The sequence below is a fragment of the Epinephelus fuscoguttatus genome, linkage group LG13, assembly GCF_011397635.1.
Source record: "Epinephelus fuscoguttatus linkage group LG13, E.fuscoguttatus.final_Chr_v1".
Taxonomy (NCBI): domain Eukaryota; kingdom Metazoa; phylum Chordata; class Actinopteri; order Perciformes; family Serranidae; genus Epinephelus; species Epinephelus fuscoguttatus.
In genome coordinates this window covers 29839797-29863349 of record NC_064764.1, presented here as the reverse complement: position 1 = coordinate 29863349, position 23553 = coordinate 29839797, and the positions used below count along the sequence as shown (strand labels likewise).

The 23553-nt window shown below is 42.3% G+C and overlaps 1 protein-coding gene across 3 annotated transcripts in view; it reads right to left on the bottom strand.

Moving 5' to 3' along the window:
• The window catches only part of tbc1d4 (TBC1 domain family, member 4), a 55539-nt gene that overhangs the window by 16258 nt on the left and 15728 nt on the right, over nt 1-23553 (bottom strand). Inside the window, exons 2-15 of one of the 3 annotated variants that reach the window (XM_049593576.1) lie at nt 21274-21402; nt 20947-21184; nt 18371-18615; nt 17446-17535; nt 15547-15651; nt 15305-15437; nt 15093-15184; nt 14818-14928; nt 13657-13779; nt 13085-13144; nt 7913-8130; nt 7332-7484; nt 2411-2568; nt 1757-1969 (exon numbers count right to left, since the gene is read on the bottom strand). In XM_049593576.1, the coding sequence (XP_049449533.1) occupies nt 1757-1969; nt 2411-2568; nt 7332-7484; nt 7913-8130; nt 13085-13144; nt 13657-13779; nt 14818-14928; nt 15093-15184; nt 15305-15437; nt 15547-15651; nt 17446-17535; nt 18371-18615; nt 20947-21184; nt 21274-21402 (2068 nt within the window). The remainder of the gene's footprint in view (nt 1-1756; nt 1970-2410; nt 2569-7331; nt 7485-7912; nt 8131-13084; nt 13145-13656; nt 13780-14817; nt 14929-15092; nt 15185-15304; nt 15438-15546; nt 15652-17445; nt 17536-18370; nt 18616-20946; nt 21185-21273; nt 21403-23553) is intronic. The other 2 variants (XM_049593577.1, XM_049593578.1) reach the window with 2 other exon arrangements.

Below are 23553 nucleotides of genomic sequence, written 5' to 3'. Positions count from 1 at the left end.
CCAAAACCAAAATCAGACCCTGAAAAGTGTAGGGTTAGCTAGCTAGCTACTGAAGATATAGCCTACTGAATGTATACACATGCTGCTTTTGCTTTTTAATGATTATAACAGTGAAACAAAGACCGACCCTGCTGTACAGGAACCAGTGAAGGGAAGCAGGGAAACTTTGCTCATATTCAACCAACAGTGTGTCATCGCAGTGTGGGCAGATGAGCGTTGTTTCAGTGGAGGTCCAGGTGCTGGCAGAGGCACGGGGGTGAAGCCAAACACTGTTCATCTGCACACACTGTGATGCCACACAGCTGGTTCAATATCAGCAAAGTTTCCCTTTATATTCATTGTGTTCTGTGGCGATCAGCAGTGATGTGGTGGTTCACTTTTACACTGTGATCTGTAGCCTATAGTTCAGCTTTAGCTTATAACTATCTTTGTCTTTTTAACTTGTTGTTGCTGCTGAGTCAGTTTGACATCCTGGATATATCCTTCAAACACAGACTGTAGACCCCTCTGTCTGCTTCTCTCTGGAATCACTCTTTCATTTTTCCAAAAATATGATAATATTTCTTCAGGGAGTGCAGTTAGTTACAGTGTGGGCTCCATGCTGACTCTGTCAGCTTGTTGGACCATCACAAAGGGGCGGGGCTTAGCAAAGGTCAATTATCTCTAGTCATTTTTTAAGCAAATACGCTTAACATTTTCTAGTTTTATGCTTCTTAAACATGAGAATTCGATGTTTTTCATTGTCATACAGGATAACAAACTGACTTACTTTGGAGTTTTGAACTGTTAGCTGGATAAAATATACCATTTGAAGACAGCGACACACCTTCTCCGTCAGCCTATCATCTTACTGCTCCTCATTTTAAATCTGGTTCTTTTCTGCCTACAGTCCCTTAATACTGCAGCTGTGCGCACCCTCCACCCCCCAGTCACCACCCAGTCTTCTCAGATGCAGCCTCAAAGTCATCAGCCACCACCTCCACCAGTGTCTTGGTGGGGATTTATGTTGCTGTCTCTCAGATGTCCCACAATCACAAATAATCTCCCTCTGGTGTCTAAGCACTTAAGACTTCTGTTAAATCTTAATCAGCACAAATCATCTGTTAATCTGTACACTCATATTCTGTATTAAACGTCATCTTTATTTCATTCTTCTGTCTCTCCTGATTGAAATAATTGTTAGCTGCCCTGTTATCAACAACTGAGGAGATAAAACCTCCATCTGAATAGTCACATTTATGACTCTTATTTGGTTCACTTCTGTAGTTAAAACAGTGAAAATGGACTATTCCCCATTTTTCCGGGACCCCTGGAACTCCCTTAATGACACCTGGTTGAGAACCACTGTTCTAGATGACGCTGAAAGCAAGCAGGGGACTTTTACAGAGAACACTACAGGCTCCCGTTCATTGTCTATGGAGCTGCTTGAGACTTCTACTTCATGACATCACGAGACCAGATTTACTCTTCTGGTTTCAGGCTTTGGGAGAGAGAGTAGCTCACGTTCACAAATATCGACTGAACTTTCCTAGGTCATGGAAATGACTAGTTTAGGTGCTGTTGCCCTTTAACAGTGGAACCCACTGTGTGCTGATTTCAATAAGAACATTCCCGTGACTAATTATTAATACCACCAGTGTCTGCAAGGAAACAAACACACTAAACATTCCTCATCTGTGTCATTCATGTGACCGATGGAAGAATGGCTTCAGGGTGTGTATTGTAGTTTATGTGCACAGTAGTAACTGAAACTCACCCTCCAGCCTCTGGTTCTCCTTTTCCATGCGCAGCAGTAGTATCTGCTGGTGGATGGCAGTCTTCCAGAGGGCCCGGTAGTCAGCCCCCGTCTTTTTGGGCCTCTCCCCAGACAGGGGGTCACCTGCCTTTGGCAACAGAAGCCCCAGGGGATCCAGACTTGAGTCCAAGCCACGAGGGGAGAGAGGCAACAGCTCCCTGCCATCAGAGCCGTCTGGAACACAGCATCCAAAACATCAGCAGGAAGTACGTGAAGAAATATGTCACAGTATTCTATATGAGCAATAAATCTAATGACTACATGTGCTATCAGAGTTCTTGGTGCTTGTTGGTGAAGATATTATCAACCCCCTGGATGTGGAAATAATCTGATGACTACATTTTAAAGCTAGGACCATGCTGTGTAGGAGGATCATTTACACAAGTTTCATTATCAGTGTTTATCTGACAAAGATGAAGTGGCTAAATTCCTCTTTCCTTTTCACCCTTGCTCCTTTCCCCATATATGCACACAATCTGAGAGTCTCTCCACAAGAATCAAATGTCCTCCCTGCCTTCGACTCATTTTCTATGCACTTGTGGATTATTCAGAGCGTATTCACTGTGCATCGTGTTGTTCCTTGCCCCAACAGCTTGAGGGATTATGTTACCAGACCTGTGTGCTGCATGGATGCAGATGGCTTCATCATGGGCGAGGCGACCCTCAGGAAGATCTTCTGTCTCCAGGAGACCCTGCGTGGGGTCGGGGGGAGACCTCCACTCACTGAGTCGCTGCTGCAGCCAGACAGGGTCCTCTTCCTGCCTTCCCCATTGCTGCGAGAGAAGACGGCAGCGTCACAGACACCCGATTAATGAGTCAGGTTTCATCTTGCACCGGCATTCTTTCAGCAGCTTTTAAAGAACGCAGGCACACACACAGACATCCGCCAATACACGACCGCACAAACATGTAACCTCTTCAATCTGAAACTCAACACAAGCCTCTCATCATCACACTGGGAGGTGATGAGAAATGGTTAAGGTGAGCTTTAAACACAGTGATGAAAAACATGTACCAGGCATCGACTGGTCCCCAGTGTCCATGTTAATAAGGCAGAGGGTAGTGTTGTGTTAATGACAACAAACATCAGCCACAGCTGAGGGGCATGCGTGCTTCATTTTCTGGAAAAGAAGTTTTTTAGTGGAGGAGAAAACTTAGTTACTGAGCTGCTGCAGGTACCAAAAAAACTTAAAGGGGAACTACACCCATTTTCCTATGGTATAACACAGTCCAGACAACATAAGCAATTCTTTCCATAAACAAAAATGAGAGGGATAAACCTCAAATTTATGACGCCGTCAAGTACAAAGTCTGGAGCTGCTCCATAGAGAATGAATTGGGAAAGCTGTTAGAGATGACATTAAGAGCACCCGGGGGAATTTTCTAAGTACATGGTAACATTTTCTGTTCCATAATATCCAGGCCTTGAAATCCTCAACTGCCAACACAACAATGCAGACAGTTTTGCGAACTTGGCAGGTGCTTAACCAAGTCCTATAAGGTGCAATTGCAACAACCAAAATAAAGGGTTTCATCATATGAGGCAAAGTTCACATATGAGAACGGGATGTGAAATGGAGAAAAGACAGCAGCCCAGCTTCTCTGAGAGCCTCTCCAAGTAGGAAATTGGTCTCAATATATCAGTTCTCTTTCTTCTCTTTACATGCATAATGATGATGCAGCATGCAGTTACCAACTACGCACCACAACATTAGTACTAAAGTAGCAGCAGAATTCAAGTAAATGTTCCGGCACAAAGCTTTTAATTTGAAGCGTCGTTTCCTGCTGTAGAGTGAGGTAATGGACATCTACTTGAGACAGCAAACTAGCTCGACGTCATGGCCAAACACAAGTATGACGCTGAATATATTAAACTATGTGGACCTTGGACTGATGACTGAGAATAAATCTGGACCCAATGGCTGTTGGGAACAGCCATTGGGAACCATTGTGCTAAACCATTTTTACGGTTTTCCGTCTCTCTTGCAGTTCTCTGTCTTGTTATTCATTAGGATTATTTCACTTTAGTGCATTCTGCCTGCAGTTTACATGTCATGCATTTAGTATATGATGCATTTGTACAAATAATCCTGGCACCAATAATTTCTTTTTTATCTTTATTGTTTGTTCGTTTGTTTTTAAAGGCAACAGTTTTGCAAATGAAAATTCAGAGTGAATAGTAAATCCATTCACAAATTATTGTTTGATAATTTTATTTTAATTTTTTTAAAGATATTTTTTGGGGCATTTTTTGCCTTCAATCGATAGGACAGTCAAGCGTGAAAGGGGGAGAGAGAGGTAATGACATGCAGCGAAGGGCAATAGGCGGCAACAGTCTTGTACATGGGGCACCTGCTCTATCCACTAAGCCACCAACACCCCATTGTTTGATAATTTAACTTTTAAACTGGATTATGTCTGAAAATACAAATGTAGTATGAATCCACATTTTTTACCTTTTGCAACAACTTGAGTTTGTGGAAGTGGATTTTCCTTCGTCACCTACCTAAAAAAAACAGGTCAAGACTGCAGCCTGAGGCTAATATAGCCCTCTGCCTGACACCCACCATTCACCCCAGGATATGCAAGTTATGTGCTGCTCACCAGAGTCAGATATAAGGATGTTCCTAACAACTAGTCTCTGTGACATTTAAAGTAGGGCTGCCCCCTTAATATTCGACCAAACGTTAGTCGACCAGAAAGGTCATTAGTCAGCAAGATTTCATTAGTCGCTTAGCTGCAGAAAAAAACAAAACATACAACTCCATTAGGAGCTGCGCCTTGTCAAAATAAATCAAAACCTATATGACTGGACCATGTGGGAGTTTAACTTGAAAGGACAGACACAGGAAGTGTCCACGCTCAGCAGTCAGACAGGAGTCAGGTTAATTCCCAGGGCTGGTACCTGCGGTTATTCCACAGGCTAGTTAATAACATGTCGGGCAGGAAATCCAAAGTGTGGGATCATTTTGAGAAGGTGAAGGACGAACCCAAGGTGATATGTAAACTCATCTTCATTGGTCGACTACAAACATGACGTATCATCTGAAACATGGAAGTAGCTACATGCCCATTAGCCCACAGCGTCATTAACAGGCGGCTCGCTCAGTGTGTGACGTGCACTTGTAGATAAAATATAGGCCTCTATTAATGAAGGTTCATTAGTACGGTTTTGTATTTCTCTGTAATGTAGCACAGTGTTAACAATGTTACTGGTACTATTCTTTCTCAAACCATTACTAAGGAGGAAGCCGTCCACAAATACAGTAAAGCTTAAGGATTCACTGTGCCTTCCACGTGTATCTTTAACATTCAAATATGATGATTAAATATATGACTCTGTTCATAAATATTATTTTAATAGCTTGGTACTGTATGCATCATAAAAAGCATGTTTAATCACAGCACTTTCCGCCGCCCAACACATTACTGTAGGCCCAGTTTAATATGCAGCTTAGTTTATACAGTACATGTCGTTGGAGGTACCTGCTCCATCTGTCTTTCAGCTAAGAGGTCCTTGGCCTGCAAACCATTGAACACCCCTGTATAAACCAAAGCTGCTGAAAGTGAAAATCTCAAGATGAAAGAGATTTCATAAAGGACAAACTCAAATTAACTTTTTCATTCAGTCAAAAAAAACAAGCTTTTTAGGTTTCTCTTGGAGGATCACTTGATAGCTACAGTAAGCTTGGTCAGCACACAAGCGCCTGTCTGAACATGTGGACAGTGCAAAACAGGAAGTGACCTTTACTGAGACAAATGTTACGGAGGCCATGGCTTCACTCTGACAGCTCTTCTGCACATCACTTTTTTCACAGGCTAAAATTCCTCACTTGACAGATTCCCTCTTATTATGATGATTCTCTGCCAGTAAAAGTCATAAAGAAAGTCACATAAAAGGCAGCGAGGGGGTTAAATTATCTCACACTGGAGCAGATAAAGCAAACCTGGCTGGGAACATGAGGGCACATTCAGATTTAAATACCTGGCAGTTCAAGGCTTTTCAACAAGTTGTCTTTTAACCTGCTCTTATTCATCATCAGGGGCAATGTGCTGCTTTTGCTGTGTTATTAACTAAAATGCTCGAAGGATTCAGCTGCTGTCAGAGAACTGCATCCTGTGGAAATGCTGCTGAATCTCATTCATAATGGAAATGTTAACCTTTGCTTTCTGCACTGAGTAGACCCTGACAAGGCAGTACAGAGAGAGGAGACTCTCAGGCACACAGCGGTATGTCCTTGAACACACCATAATAGCTGATTGATCAGTGCAGCAACCTTTCAAAATAGATACAACACTGATCACATGATGCTTAGAGCATTAAAGGGATTTCTGACCAGCTCGGCAGCTTTTCTGACTATGTAAAATCTCCGTGTCATTTACCATGATATTTGACTCCACCTTTAAGTTGTTGTTTTTTTAAACAAGGTTTTTTTTTTTTTGATTATTCAACGAGATGCACAAGGCATCAACAAGGACAAAACTTAACCCCATCCACCAACCCAAAAACAGAGAAAGCCAGACCAGCAAAAGGACATTAAAGACAAAAAAAATAAAAATGAAAATAATAATAATAATAATAAAAAATATATATAAATATTTCAAAAAATTTATTAAAAAAAGGGAAAATAATTTTAAGAATAAAAAAAAAAATAAATAAAAAAAATAAAAACTAAGTAAATGAATTGGAAAAAAACCCAAACATGTGTGACATAAGTAGGGGACTGTTGTGCTCATTACAATTTTTCAGCTTCCATATTTGCTACAAAAGTTAAAAATGGTTGCCAGGTGGCAAAGAAGTTTGTAGTTGATCCTTTAATGAAACCACAGATTTTCTCCAACTGTAAATGTTACATAACATCCTTGATCCAATGTCCATATGTTGGAGGTGAAGATTCCTTAACTCTGCCTTTAAGTTTGACAAATAAATAAATCATAAATAAATGCAGTAGTAAAAGCCATTTCCATTTTTCACCCACGCTTTCATCTCCCTCTGTTTAGACTACTGTAACTATATGCATCTATAATGCATGTATGCATTTTATTCCTGTTTAACTGCACTTTGGTTAACACAAGTTGTTTTTAAATGTGCTTTGCAAATAAATTTGAGTTGAGCTCCTAAGGCATCATGGATAGTGTGAAGGGAGGTTAATAAAAGCTGTACATCCAAGTTAAATACAGTTGTGCCGTGCAAAAAAAAGCATCAAATTCACATGCAAATACAAGAGAGGGATGTATCAGCATCCCCTTCTACTTCTGAGAGAAACAGAAAGGGGGTGGGTCCAGCTGAAGACACAATGGGCTGGAAATTGTTTTTACCATTAAAGAGGTTGCCTTGGACAGACAGGGAGAAGGTATGAAGATACAGGGACAAAGAAAGCTGGGTGTTAAAAGGTTTGGACAGCCAACAAGTACGCGGCTACTGCCATCCCAGCAAAGAGCACTCTATCCCTCCCACCCATTTCATCCTCTCTGTCCCTGGCTGATGCATTTGGATCTAAGTACAGGGGGGGGTTGCCTTAGCACCCCCTCTCACCTCTTGAGGCTCCCACTGTCTGCCAGGGAGCTCAGGGAGCCCAGTGAGCCCTGGTAAATGCTTTTCAGGAAAGTGGGGGCGGAGAAAGAGGAGGGGAGGCTGAAGGTGGACTCGCTCTCCGAAACGCTGCGCGTTCTCGAGACAACCACGGGACTGGACGAAGCCAAACATGAAATGCCCATGAATTAAAAAACAAAACAAACACGTTACACAAAAGAAAAGAGCGTCTGGTCAGAGCAAAGAAAAGAGGAACACATGAGGGATCAAAACAGTAACAGGAAACTGCTGAAGCTATTGTTCAAGGATAGTGGAGCAGGAGGTGGAGAGATTCAGGACTGATCAAAGCGCCGGAAATAGATTACAGTGTCTGTGTGTACAGCAAAGGTTAACTAAATATTTAGTTAGTGTTACAACGATTAAAAAAAGAGCAACAGGTTCTGATTTTCTAAGCGAGAAACAAACGCTAACTCCTATTGAAACATTTCAGTACAACTCTGTGCAATATATCCACTCCTGCAACATTACTTAAGAGATGCAAGAGGTTTAAATTAAGAGGGCAGTGACTGATGAGTGTAGGTTACCTGCTCTGCAGCAGCTCAGGGTTAACAGACTGTTGTCTGCGCAGTGGAGGCTGTCTGTGTTGGGTGGACGGCTGCCCTTCAAAGGAGATGCGTTTCTTCACAGGTGGATGGCTGAAGGTGTGGGCACGCCGACGGAACTGCATGCCAGCTTCCGGGTCATCATCAGAGAAAGCAGGAGGCGATCCAGGAGGGGAGTGACCGGGAGATTCCTCATCCTGCTGAAGAGGACAGAATGTGAAAGGAGAAAAGATGTCAGTGCACACGTGAAAACCTTTAGCAGTAGTGTACATTCAAGAGCTTTGAGAGATATATCTAGATTTCAACCCCTTCACTAAAAGAAGATAAGAATTCTTGATTTATGGCCAAAAACATGTTTTGTGAGGTCACAGTGACTTTGACCTTTGACCACCAGCTTCTAATCAGTTCGTTCTTGATTCCGAGGGGATGTTTGTGACAAATTTGAGTAGACTCCCTCAAGGCCTTTGTGAGATGTTGCATTCACAAAAATGAGACAGATGCAAGGCCACAGTGATACACAGTGATATTGACCTTGACTCTTATCAGTTGGGTCCAAAAGGACATTTGTGCCAATTTTAAGGCCTAAGATATTACGAAAATGGGAGAGATGGACGGATGGACAACCCAATAAAACCATGCCTCCCGCCAGGGCTGTCGCCAGCGTGGAGGAATAAGAACTAATGTTGTTTGCATCCTGTTTAAACTCATCTAAAATACATACCACAACAGTCAGAACATTCTTTCTATTTGTACCAAAGAGCTAAGGCTTCGGTCTTCTGTAATCACATCATTACCTTACGTTACCTTACCTTATGTGTGGCGCAAACGTGGTATTTTGCCATAATTACATTGGTATTTCCCCTTAATGTCCGCAAGAATTGTTGTTTGCATAATCCTGTTTATATCGATCTAATATAAAAGCCATGATAGCTAGAACATTCAGTCTTTTTGCAGCAGAAAGCTAAGGTTTCTGTGTTCCGTGTCTTCATGTGTTTAGCTCGTGATGACATCACACACTGCGTTAAATGTGGTGCAACACCACGCAAAAGTGTGCAGAGGTGCCAGAGGAATGAACGATCACAATGACTTTGCAGAAAAATTATTTAAGAATAAAAAAAAAATAAGAATAAGCATTTAAGAAAAAAGATTTAAGCATACTTTAAAAGTAACTAAAGTACATAGTTAAAATAATCTATGGAGTTCTAAAAAAAACTACATTTCCACATTCATTGGATCAATATATTTTGTGGGTTTATTTATTTATTTATTTTTACACTATGAAAACATGTCAGATTCTTGTATTTATTTAATGACAATTTCAATACTTTAATAAATTATTATTAACTGACATAACCTTTTAACTTAGGTTGTACAGATTTTAGGGATATGAAGCACTTGAATATTTTCCAAGAAATGAAACGATAATCAAAACTACCAATGCCATACCAAAGGCACTGGCAGAATTCAAAGGGTTAAACATGGCTGGATTTTCTGATGTATCTGACTGTTCAACTGAGTGAAACACTGAGAGATTGGTGAATGATGACAAGATAAACACAATAGCCAATAATCTCTATGTTGCACACGTCAATAGGTACAAGCAGGCTAAAATCAAACGGTATTAATCACATTAAATGTCTTTGGAAGTCAACACTCACACAGCTCGTAACCAAAGCCAAATAAAACACCACCTCAGTTACTCAAGTTACAGGTCTGCACTCACCTAGCCAACGTAACCCAACAGCAAGACTCACTCCAGGTTTAACTTTCCACTCAACACTCCTGGACTCAGCGTTGTCTCACGCCTGGCAGCACAACTCCCACATCTATTGTATTCTAATGGACGATGTCCTGTGACTCACGGCATCACACACTATTGGTGGGGAGGAACCTCAGCGCCTCAACTCCACATGAAAACGCTCCAATCTCCTCCCTCCGTGCTTTACACAGACCTCCCTCTCTAAGATGTGACATGAAATGAGAAATCTCAAAAGTCCTCGTGCTGCTGATCAAACTGCAGTTTGCAAAATGTCTGTTTGTCTGCTGCACATGTGCAAATCGCTGAACGTCACAGTCAGCTGAAACGCTTAATTGTGATTTGTAGTTTTTAGGAAACACTGATAAGATAAAGTGACTCTGTGGATCCAACACTTGTGTGGTGCTGTGTCCCATGACAGGGCTACGCAGGAGGAAGCCAGGGCAGGCATGGCTCAGCAGACCCACAACTGGACATCCTGACTTGAATTTCCTGCTCCACATCGGCATCCTGACATAATCCCCAGATGACTACTTATTCACTGAACCACATGGCAAACAACATTCTTTTGACCGTTACTGATATAACAGACGGGCACAGGTGAGCCTTGAGAGAGAAGACATGCAGAATATACACATGGTGACTAAGGACTGATATGACAGGGAATGTGAGCTGCTGTCCTGTTCCTGCTGTGGATCGCTGATATACTCCATCAAAGTTTGTTGGTGGATTGGGTGAAGTAAAAGATAAGTATAGCAGCTTAATAAAATCCCATCACTCTGAGCTGCAACTTCAAGGCAGATGTGAATAATTTACCTCACTTGACATTTCATATTTCCAGTAAATCTATCGTGCCATGATTGATGCAACAAGTGAGTCATACGACAGCTGCACTGAGCATCTATTTAATGTCTCTGAGTGTTAAACACTATGAGCAACACATCCTAAAAGCAGAACTCCACTGATTTTACACATCATGTCTGTTTGTCAAAGTCTTGGGAAGTAGTGCTGCCTATGTGAAAAAAGTTGTGTACAGCCTTTGTAGCTCCAGAGAGAGCTTTGTGAAATCTGATAGAATTCCTCAATTGGTGTCACTAGAGTCAGAGCTGGTCAAGTCCGAAGTTAAACAGAAGGGAGATTATCAGAACTCTTGAGACCACTCATCATCCCTGCTTCAGGCTAGCAGCTCAAGGTGCTACTAACATAAAACACTTGACTGAACTGTTGGTGGTTAAGTTGATTTCTGGGTAATGTAGGCGGCAGATTTTGACAAGGAAAAAGAATGCAATGAATACAAACACAATGGCCCGATCTCAATACACCCAGTGCCTCTACAACTTAGCCCTTTGCCCTCCTTTGCGCGTTCATGTCTAAGGGCATCCTGATTCTTGTTGGGATGGAGGGGTATGGTGAAGTGTAAAGGCTGCATCATGGCCCTCCAAATGGAGGTTTTTCAGAGGCACACTTCAATCATTGACAAGATAGCTGCACAAGCCAAAAAAAATAAAACAAAAAAATTCCTTCATTTTCAAAAGATTTAAACATTTACGATAAACATTGTCTTGGGCGGCATGATGGTGCAGTGGTTAGCATTGTCACAGCAAGAGGCTTCCTGGTTTGAGCCCCAGGGTGGGGGAGCCCTTCTGTGCGGAGTTTGCATGTTCTCCCTGTGTCAGCGTGGGTTTTCTCCAGGTGCTCCAGCTTCCCCCCAGGTTAACTGGTGACTCTAAATTGTCCATAGGTGTGAATGTGAGTGTGAATGGTTGTCTGTCTCTATGTGTCAGCCCTGTGATAGTCTGGTGACCTGTCCAGGGTGTACCCTGCCTCTCACCCAATGTCAGCTGGGATAGGTTCCAGGCCCCCCAAGACCCCCAGCAGGATAGTGGTTTTGGAAAATGAATGAATGAATTAATTGTATTAGCTTGTTTCAAGATAGTATGGACCTTTTCTTATAACAAGCATAAGAAAAGAAATCGCTAGCATGCTGATGTCTCGGTAGCTAACTAACTAGCTAACGCTACATTGTTATTGCTAATTTAAGCCTGACTGTCCTGCATCTGGACACATTTCAACATGGCATTCTCCCCGGTTTGATGGTACATGACGCCCAAAATTTAATTAAAGCCCAGTACAAATGTAGGAGCACAGGTTGCTAATGTTAGCCTTCAGAGCACCGCAAGTAGCCTGGTAATGTAGCGGTTTTCTTTTTCATTTGATGACTTGTTTGATCCATTGATGGCGTTCAATTTAAGCTGTCCTCACAATGACTGTCGGGTAACAGACTTAGGGCAGCCAAGGGTTGTCCATTGATCACAAGATCAGCGGTTCGATTCCCGGCTCCTACAGCCATGTTGAAGCGTCCTTGGGCAAGACATTGAACCCCAAAGTGCTGCATCGGCGTGTGTGTGATTGCGTATGAATGGTTACAGAGAAGCAGGTAGCACCATGTGTGGTAGCCTCGGCCAACTGTGGGTGAGTGCATGAACGAGACATGTAGTGTAAAAAATGCTTTGAGTGGTCAGAAGACTAGAAAAGTACATTTACCATTTAACTGCAAAAGGCTGCCTGTAGCCCACACGAGAAATCACCACTGCAGAAGACAGCATAGCCACACTGTAGGGAAACACTCATCGCACCTGTTTATGTAGATCAGCATATGATATATCAGGGTCTTAAAGGGTTGACCCATTTCATAGAGGAAGTTTTCAACCACTACAGCTTGTAACTTTGTTCTGATGAGCATGGTTGCACTCAAAATGAGGCGTAGGGGTAAAAATATGAAATAGGACTGGGCCGATATCTGTGGTTCTGCTGCATCAGTTTTGTTTACTGTTTAATGTTGTGGTGTCTAGCTATTCTTTTTCTGTGCTCTTGTATTCTTGCTCTATGAAGCACTTTGGGCTGCACGATTGTATGAAAAGTGCTCTATCAATAAAGTTTGATTTGAATTGATCCTTTGCTTTTAAACTGTCCACCCTGAGCCCAGCAATGTTCTAGGAATCTCTTAACCTTCTGACTGATAGGGAGTCAGGGGGACTACATCACACACTGACTCCACATTCTGCACAGCAGTGACACAGTGAAGCCAGCAACAACCCCAAATGGTTCTCTGGCAGCTCTGTTAATGCTGTCCTGTTGTCTTTTGGCCAATGCAGCTGCATCATGAAATGATGTTGGAATAATACAGTGCAGAAACATGACTCCATGTGAGAAGTGTCAGCAGCCTCCAGCGACTGACCCTGATGAACGTGAAAGCATGCCTGTCACGCTCGTCCTTTTCCGAGGACAGAGATTGAATATAACGTGCTTTTAAAAGCCTCTGGGTAAAAAGTGAGAATTCCCAGAGTCCCTCCGCTGAAGTTCTGGGAATTCTCGTGTTCCCCCTCAAGGACACTTACCCTTTCAAAACCGCCGATGCTTCCCATGCTTCCCAGACGGCCCCGCATCCGGCTGGCACCCTGGTGACAGAGGTGATTATACAAAATGAAATAAAACAACAAATAAAATTCAGTAAAACATATTTACACAGTCCTTTTTCAAAAAGTGTACCAGCTGCTCGAGACAAAAAGACGAGCAATGAATCAGAAACAGGCCTGATATTTCCTGACTCGATAACATTAACAGTGTCATTGTTCAGCTGAGGCTCTGAGACAATAACAGATGGCAGCAGAGGTCTCAGATTGCCTGGATCGCTCTACTAAGGAATTATTCTGCCGTCTCACTGGCAGATATGGGTCAATCCAAATCCCCTGGATGACAATGACACAGAAACAGCAACTGATACAAAGACCGCACAGAGAGACACACATAAAGGTACACAACATAGTGGCTGTGTCTGGGGAAGAGAAATAAGAGACAGCGACAGGGATTAAACTTAGAGAAAGTGATAAAATAACAGCGTTATCAGATAGAGGAGGGGGCAGAAAATAAAATATGTTATAAGAAAAAAACAACCTTTCTCGTGACCCACCCTTGCAAAGATGTTCTCCAGGGAGTTGGTGAGGGATGTGCGTGCTTTATTCTTAAGAACATCGAGTTTGAAGCGGCTGCTGGTGGCGGCGCCGTCTCCTGCTGATGGGCTGTTCGCCGCATTCTGTCAGATGATAACAATGGGCAGAGGAAAATAAAGAAAAAAAACACAGAAATAATGAGTAAACTGTGACTTTCACTGTGAGCCATCAGCACACAAACACTGTAAACAAGCCGCATGGCCAAGAATAATACTGGGTCTGTTGTTGTTGTGCCATTTGAGTGATAATATTCAACACACAATCCCTAAGGCTAGATCATGCTACAGTAATAATCCTCTGCGCATTCATACTTAATGTCAGGCTGTTCCTGCAGCAACTTATGGAATATAACAGTGATTCAATTGATAAGTTTTTTCTAGAAACATTTGCAGATGGGAGGGAATGAATTTTACATTTCAGACGGCAGCAAAGAGCTGAAAAACTGAGCTTTTAGCATCGTTAGCGACTAAAATCCTAAAGCATTCTCTGCAACCTTACAAACACTCACACAAACGTTGCATCACCAACAGAAAACCAGTTTGACTTTTTGCAGAATTCAAGGATTGTTTTGAGGAAAACAATCTTTATTTTTTCTGTCTATTCAAAACTGCTGCTGCATCAACTCAAAATCCGATAGAGAACCCTGAGCAGAGTGACCGTCCTCTATTGACCAATCAGACTGCAGTGTTCACAGCTCCACCTTTTAGTGCCAGATCTGTGTGCTAGGTACCCCAACAAAGTGGGGACCAAAAATGGGAACGGTACGGTTCCACTGGTACCATCCACAACTTTTCACAGTGGAAACAGAAAAAATGCATACCGTACTGAACCGTACCGTACTGCTCGGAGGAAACAGGGATTTTACTCTTTAACAAAAAGGGTGTATCTCTGTAGGGACACTTTCCATAATGTTGTCAGAGATTTATAATAACAATTTGATCCTGTCAGTGGCAAAAAAAAAATCATAAATCTTTGTCTCCATTGGTCACTTAGACACAAAAACATGAGAAAATGGGGGCCAGGTTGAAAAATACTGATGTGACCCTTTAAAGTAAAATCTCAGGAATCAAATCTCTCACTGACTGTGACTTTTTTCAGCGTGTTTAAGATTAAGTACTCACCTGCGGGGCCTCTCCGATGTGGAGGTGGGACTTCTGTTTGGTTCCACAGAGCTGCCTCAGCTGGAGAATCACCAGCTCATTTTCCTCTTGGTCTGACCCAGGCTTCAATCTCTGCGGACACATGGACACACAAACACTCAAAACTGTTTTCTAACAGATGCAGCATCTGTAAAAAATTAAACTGTCTCTAAAAATCAATCACAGAGAAACTGTCAATATGTGACTCATTTTTCAGTTAATAAAGTCTACTGTCTCACAGCAGAGGCAAACCTCACCTGAACTCGCTCGAAAATCTCAGCCTGCTCATTGTCACTCAGCTGGGAGAGATATTTTTGGATGGCCAGCTTTGCTCTCGGTGGGTAGAGACCTGGAAACCAAAGCGGAAATAAGAATGCTCTTTCATGTTGTGTTAACTCTGAGAAACACAGCATGCATCAATATATTTATGAGTCAAGCTACAGAGAGGGACTGAGTGTACGTGGCTTACCTTCAATCCGCTCACAGAGCTTGTGCAGGTCATGCATGGGGCAGGCTTCACATAGCTGGATCTGGGTCTTGTTGCTCTGTAAGGCTGCTGCTGTGGTGAAGGCCTGCTTCAGGGTCAGCATCACCTCATCCACCTGCGAGGGGACAAGACAAGAATACACACAGAGAGACAACACAGGTCAAAATAAAGGAGTCTAAGAGCAAAAGCTGACGTCATGTGAATGCACATCTTGTGTGACTCACCAGGGACTCACTGGCACACTGGAAAACGAAGCACACATACTGACCAGGACCAGACTCTGATTGGTCCCGACAGATGAATCCAAAATGGTCGGACTGCTTGACACCCTGCATCAAATTCAAGACAAACAGGAAACTAGAGTAAATAACAGCAAGTGAGGACCGTACTTTGGATTCAGTCCAGCAATATAAACTTAGGATACTTTAACAACTGCCCTGATTGGTTCACTTCAGTTGAACTCAAGTTTGTCTGCACCCTAAGTGCGGTTTGTTTGGGCAGGTGTGAACACAGCAATCACGTTCAGGGTGCACCAAAACAACCAGACCGAGACCTTCTTGAAAAGGTGGTCTCAATCCGTTATAAATAAACTCTGGTGCGGTTCGTTTGTGGTGACAACGTGTTCCGACCTGGATCTGAACCAACTGCAGTCACATGACACATTGTTTGGGTTAAACATGAGCATGTTACAGTCCTGGAGGATTATTAATGTGCACCTCCTCCTGTACTGCCTTAATATGCACATTCAGCACATCCAATGCATCAAAACATTGTTTTCTAGTTGGAGCCGCGCCTCGTTTTCAAACTGTATGGTTTGACTAAAATGAACAATGACAGCAATATAGTCCACGATGAGCAGCGCTAAAATCAACCTGCGTAGTTGTCCCTCCATTGTGACATTAGAAAGTGTCACATTTATCTTGCAAGTGTACTCTTCTTCAACGCTTTGTTTACTTCCTGGATTTTTCCCACATGGAAATTCTGACCAATCAAGAGCAGCTTTCTCACACAAGGCATTTGTTCTGGTCAGCTTGTAATGATGATTGATTCAGACCAAAGCAAGACAACTCTAGGTCTGAAAGCACCCTGCACAACAGCACAAGTCATTGAAACCATAACAGCTCTTGACTTTCTCCATTTCCATTTTTTCAATTAGCAATATGACCACTTTACTCACACTAAACAGACCATTAAAAGAGAAATTTGACCCCTTTTCCCCATGTTTTTACATCTAATTGACTCAATTTCCATCCACTAAAAGTGCTAGTTTTTTCCACTGCCACAATTATTCTAAACGTCTGGCAACATCATGGAAAGGATCCCTACAGAGATAGACTTTTTTGTTAAAGAGTAAGATCCTATTTATTTAACCAGAAAGGGCCCACCAGACTCCATTAAAATAAACAGTAATTTTAACACCATGAAACACACTTAATTCAAAGCTGACAGAAACAAAATAAAACTCACAAAAACCATCTAGATAAGTCTTTTCACTACTCCAACAATCACCAACTCTGGTTTGGTTGAAATAAAGCCCTAATTCACACAGTTACATGTGAAAATGCACTGGCTCTATACATGCTAAAATTACTGTTTATTTAAATGGAGTCTGGTGGAATGGTGATGGTGATTCCTGGGCTGTATCGGTTAAATGAAAAGGATCTTACCCTTTAACAAAAATCTATTCCTATCTCTGTAGGAATCCTTTCTATAATATTGTCAGGCACTTATAATAACAATCTGAGCCTGTCAGTGGCAAAAACACTTTGGTGGACGTAAATTGACAGTGCACACATGCCCTCTTGACCAGTATCGAAAATTGAAGTCTCCATTAGTCACTTAGAAACAAAAACATGGGAAAATAGAGTCCAGGTTGAAAAATACTAAAATTACCATTTAATGCAGGATGTCTATGTACAGAAACTGGACTGCATGAGGCAATATAAAAGAACATATTCCATCATTTGCCATCAAATTAAGGATTGAAAATAATAAAAGGCCTTTGATGTATTCAATATCTAGAAAAGAAATGCATAAATTAGTCTGAGTTTGTTGCTCAGACTGCAGCAGAGACAGAGAAGAGAGGCTTTTAGTGTTAATACAGTAGGTAAAAATAAACCAACCTGACAGCAGGATGAGATATCTTTGAAGTTCTTCTCCAGCACCACTGTTTTCGTGTCTGGACTTATGAGATTTACTTCAAAACGCCCGACCTGTGAAACACAGACATGTATTATGGTCACGGATTAATGCAAGAACATATACAAAAAGTACTCACACAATGTAACTTAAGGTAAAGACAATCTTAGTGTCAAGTATCTCATGACAAGGACTCTGATTATTGACACACAGAAACACACTCGCCCACTCTCAAAATCAAGGTCAACATGTCTGCCCCAATGATTTTTCCCATAATCGACTGCTATGTGGTGTATCATATTGAGCGTTGTGCTCTAGTTTTTAAAATTAGCCTCATGAGGAAATGGGCCTGGCGTGCGAGGAGTGGCAGCTGGCTCACTCTGCAGCCCCGCATGTTTTTTTCACAAAACGGCTGCCTCACGTTTTCATGAGAGTAGCGCCGCGCTCACAAATACTCCTCAGGAGTTACAGCCTCTTTAACTGAAGCGGCAACATGGGCCGAGTCGGTCTGCGCGCTGTAACTGCCAGGCACACGCACATAAAAATGATTTGCAGGAGCAAGGAGCTCAGGACTAAATGCAGAGAGGGTGTCAGTGACAAACGGTGTGAGGCAAGGAAGTATTTGGTTTTCTTGTGTGACAGGTGGAGTCAAGAGAAAGAAAAACATCTATCCATCTCATTGACAAAGGGAGAATATGTAGAGATCTGTCCATGCACCTAACAGAACAATGCTGGTATAATAAAGCTACTCAGCGCTGTGTTCCACCAACAGACTGAGCGTCTGCACTCAGAGCACAGAGATAAGAAACCACTAAGCTGCTACACTCATTCTGAAACCAAGACATCAGCAAAAGTGCAGCTCATGATTACTTTTCCCGGAAGTCATCAGCGTTATTAAACGTCCTCTACCTGGAAGAGCATGGTGCGGTTCTTGTCTGAATCAGATGGCTGAACGTGGTTCGGTGCGCTCGAGTGTCTGCGACGTGTGGGACCTATGATGACTCCCTCCCCCGGCTTTCTCTGCAGACTCCCCGCCAGGCTGCTGCAGCGCGTCCGAAACTCCTGAGGCTCCTCGAAGCCAGAATCCTCCAGGATGCACTCGGGGAACGTTCCTCGCAGGCTGCTCTGACTGGTACTGCTGCACAGGCCTTTACCTGAAACACAGACAGCAAAGATACAGTCAGCTGATAAGCATACCTGGTACTTATAGCCACTGGTGTACAGTTTGACTTTGTATTTCCTGAATTACCTTTATTTCAAAATATATTATAATAGTTTCACATGAATAAAATGGCCCAAAATGATCCCTTTAAACCTGCTGCCTCACCAAATTATTCAAACAGTGCTTGGCATTATAGGATTTGCAGTTTCGGGTCATGCCACAGACCTTGTGTCCACGGGTCGGGTTGTGAAACTGATCATGTGTTTGGGTGCCGGGGTGGGTGCAGTATTGCACATTGCGTGTCGGGGCAGTTGGGTCTTGAAATCAAACCTGTGCAGGACTCTGGCATCATCTAATCTTCTACTTTGCCTTATCATACTTAAAATATTAAATTATACAAGGTGATAATAATAAAATCATAATATATACTAACTGCATCTAAACTGCAATACAAGAACAGTGCTGCTTCTTTATTTAGCATGAATGATCACATGATGGGGATGCTGACTGCCTGGAAAATGTAGCTTCAGCTTTACTCTTGGAACACAACATCACATATAGGTCAGCTGGAGAGATTAAAATGCACACGGAGACAATGTTGTAAACCAACTCAGTGAACAGCCAGTGTCAACTGTCTAACATTTGACTGCCTTCTCAAAACACATAGTTTGGTTGTTTGACATGATACAGGAAAATAAAACTACACTTAAGGACCAATGACTGATGGACATTGCTGGCCACACATGCTTATATGACAGTCAGAGCTCACAGCATCTCAGAGATGACGCTAAACTGGTTGTGTTTAAATGAATTCAAACAAGGTACATCAAAGTCAGGGTTCCCACACCTTCTTAGGGTGCTTTCAGACCTAGAGTTGTCTTGCTTTGGTCTGAATCAGGGAGTAATTTTGTTACAAAGCTGTATAATTGCCTAGAGTTGGTTCATGTTCTCACGGCAGCATTTACAAACAGACATGATCAAATGCCTTGTGTGAGAAAGCTGCTCTTGATTGGTCAGAATTTCCATGTGGGAAAAATCCAGGAAGTAAAGCAAACGTTGAAGAAGAGTACACTTGCAAGATAAATGTGACACTTTCTAATGTCACAATGGAGGGACAACTACGCAGGTTGATTTTAGCGCTGCTCATCGTGGACTATATTGCTGTCATTGTTCATTTTAGTCAAAGCATACAGTTTGAAAACGAGGCGCGGCTCCAACTAGAAAACAATGTTTTGATGCATTGGATGTGCTGAATGTGCATATTAAGGCAGTACAGGAGGAGGTGCACATTAATAATCCTCCAGGACTGTAACATGCTCATGTTTAACCCAAACAATGTGTCATGTGACTGCAGTTGGTTCAGATCCAGGTCGGAACACGTTCTCACCACAAATGAACCGCACCAGAGTTCATTTGTAACCAGACCGAGACCACCTCTTCAAGAAGGTCTCAGTCTGGTTGATTTGGTGCGCATCCGAGTGTGATTACTGTGTTCACACCTGCCCAAACAAACCGCACTTAGGGGGCAAACGAACTTGAGTCCAATCAACCAAATCAATCAGGGCAGGTGTGACAGCAGCCTTAACCATCAAATCTGAGTACTTTTCTAGGACTTTCCTGGGCCCCATTCCCTCAAATTCAAGGACCCACCACAGCAGAACATGAGACATGGATCAATGTCAAAACACTGATACATTTTATAATGACAACTAGCAGGCTTTACAGAAACTCACACACTTCTCAACTGTGCTGTGTTCCAGTGATGGCAGACTATGTGGTCTCCTGCCTTCTATAATGGAGCACAGCGAGTTGAGCGATAAACAGAGAGAATTTCTGTTCTGGCACAAAACACATAAATAAAGGCACGTTCAATGACCCATGTCTATTTACGTCTACTTGAAAAAGCTTTCAAGACGTTGATTTTTATCACCGCAAATTCACAAACTTGAGGGATTTCAAGAATCTGTGGGAACCCTGGTCAGTTCACATTAGAATTTTTGGGATAAATGAGAGCTGTTTTTTGCTAACTTGCTACAGACGGCATGAAATGATATGCCTGCTTTTGTCTGCTGCTGTTCAAACTGAAGGAGAGAGTTTCAAGAGATAAATCTGCAGCTGTCATATGTGCCGTGCAAGTACAGAAAGCCAAACATGTGTAACAACAGCTATAAAAGGGTGCGAATGGTCAACTGTGTGCTTTAAAAATCTGAGCAAAGCTACTTGCAGATTCAGCTTTGACCTTTTATTCGTTCTGACTGTGTTTACTCACATTATTTCATTAAAACAGCTAATGCTAATCCTCAATCTGCACACGGGCTCTTACCTATAGCTCCAGCTAATTCCTCCAATACGAGACCTTCAGGCTCTTCTATACTCTCATTCAGAGCGGAGGACAGTGGGTCTCCCTCTCCTTCAAGGAGAAACTCCACAGGAGCACTCTCTGTGGACCCTCTCTGGCCGTTGAGCAGTCGCAGGCGCTTGCGCTCGACCTCATGCTGACGAAACTTGTCGATGCAGTCGTCGATGAGGGTGACTGGAGCCTTTTTGTGCAGAACCGTCACCTGGAGTTTTTTTTAATTCAGCAGAATTAATTGTGAGACAATTGTTTAATGAAATAAAAACACTTTTTCAGAGGCACGTTCAATCCTACCTTGCCACAGTAAAGCACTTCAAACTTCTGGGAGTTGTAGAAGGCCTCGTCAGCTTCCTGTTTTGGCTTGGCGTCTTCCTTCAGGGCTGATTTGGACACCTGGCGAATGCTGCTGATCACCTCAGGGACCTGTGAGAAAGGAGAGTGAATAAAGGAATGTGATGAATAGGAGGAGGGAAACCGCGACAAAAGAGAAAGGGAGGTCGACTGGAAACAAACAGCAGCTTTTCTATGCAGCACTTCCTGCAACATGAGAATAACACAACTGAAACAGAAGCAAGGAATCTCTGTCTGTCTGTATGTCTGTATGTGTGTGTGTGCCCCTAACACATCTCAGGGGCGGCTCATCCGACCTACTTCACACTTGTTGGGTGTAATGCTTGGGACTGAAGGACATACAGAGCTCTGTTGGTGCATGCAGCAGCAGGGGCAGGACCTCAGGGGTCTGCAGGGAGTCCAGCGTGTCTCACTAAGTGTATTTCACCATTGTTTCTAAAATAAGCAGCCATACTTTGTTATTTAAATCCATGCTCTACTTAGAACAGAATAGTGTATGTCAAAGCAAGCAACTAATACACCTGTTTGGACACTGACACATCTGCTAAGTGTTATTTCACCCATGTTTCTGACCATAAGTAGCCATGACAGGTGTCTTATTCAGGGGTGAATTTAGTAATTTGGAGGCCCCAGGCAAATGCCACTTTGCTTTAGCTCTCACCTGTGCTCTAACTGGAAATGTTATTTTTGGCAGTGGTAGCAGAAATGCTCAAAACTTTTTTTCTGCAGTAAAATTATTAACTATTAACACTAACTATTAATACCGCACAGTTAAAGTCCTGCATTCAACTTTTATTTGAAGTAAGGATTGAATTGTTTGTTTCTGTTTTTTATTTTGTACTGTAATGTGTTTTTGTTGCACAACAGGAATCTGCTCAAAACCGGTTCTTAAATGAGTCAGGACAGTTTTAACTGTAAATTAAATTAAATTAAACAGTGAGTAAGTAAAATAAAATAAAATAAAAAAATATTTCTAAAAAGCAACTAGCAATAAATTTGGCGACTTATTCAGACCATTGGTAAAACTAAGACAGAAATATATTATAATTCATTCCCAAGCATGCTGCTCAGAGTAGTAACAGTCCACGGTTCTTCTGCCATCACTGCGGGTACACCTCTCCCCCTTGCAGTAGGTGTGGGACAGGCAGGAGGAAAGCATGCGGCGCTCGCCCTGGGAGTTCAGTTGTAGTGAGTTTCTATGGTTACCTTGACGCTCTTGCTCTCTGGATTGAAAGTGTGACAAAGCGCTGCACGATAGTATAAGCGCCATAGCTCTCACTTTATTCAAACATTGTGATGAGGATGTTTGAAATGAATCTAAGTCAGTAAATGCGTGATGATGCCACCAACATGCAAATGAGTGTGTGACATTATCTGGCGACTTTAAGTGACTTCAGAGCTAATGCTAGCTTCTTTCATTGGAGAAGAGTTGGCAACACTGGCATTATCAGCACAACGTCTTTACATTTACTTAAAGAAGCAACAGATCTGATTCGTTTTCTTTCGCTAGGCCATTTTTCACTTGTTTCCAAACTTTGTCCGTCTGCCATTGTGCTTGTGACTCAACTATCTCATGCCCAGCTCCTCATAAGGACTCACTCCAGTCCCTGATTGGCTGACTGACCAATTTCGCAATACATGACGTGTTTCCTGCCGTAAAGCAGATTCTTTCCGCGAAATTTTGGCACCGGTGGCAGAAGCTTATTGCAAAGATCGCAAAGCCACTAAGTAACCTATGTAAACGCTGATAGTCTGATTTTACTGTGGCCACTACCCTGTGCAACCTACGTTATTTTCATGATGATATATTTAGGAAAAGATGCTATCTGTTGCCTCTTTAATGTCTGTTTAAGGTGAAGCTTTCAGTTTTGATATAATGCTGGACAGTTAAATAAATAACAATGCATCATAGTCTGTTATATTTTGTGATTCAAATCTGAATCTGCACAGTAACCATTAAAATGCCTTTGTCTGGTATATCAAGCAGTATAATGTTTTCATCTGAAGTGAAAGTACGTGTACACAGCTGCTGAGTTGCATATTTTAAAATGATTTGGGGCCTATTGTATGTATTTTGGGTCAATGAGTTAGAATAGCAACATAATTTATTCATTCAATTTCCATAGCTGCTTATCCTGTTAGGGGTCCCAGCTGACACTGGGCGAGTAGTCTCGCCACCAGACAATCAGAGATCTCCGCCTTCTGATAGTCTGGGGACACTCC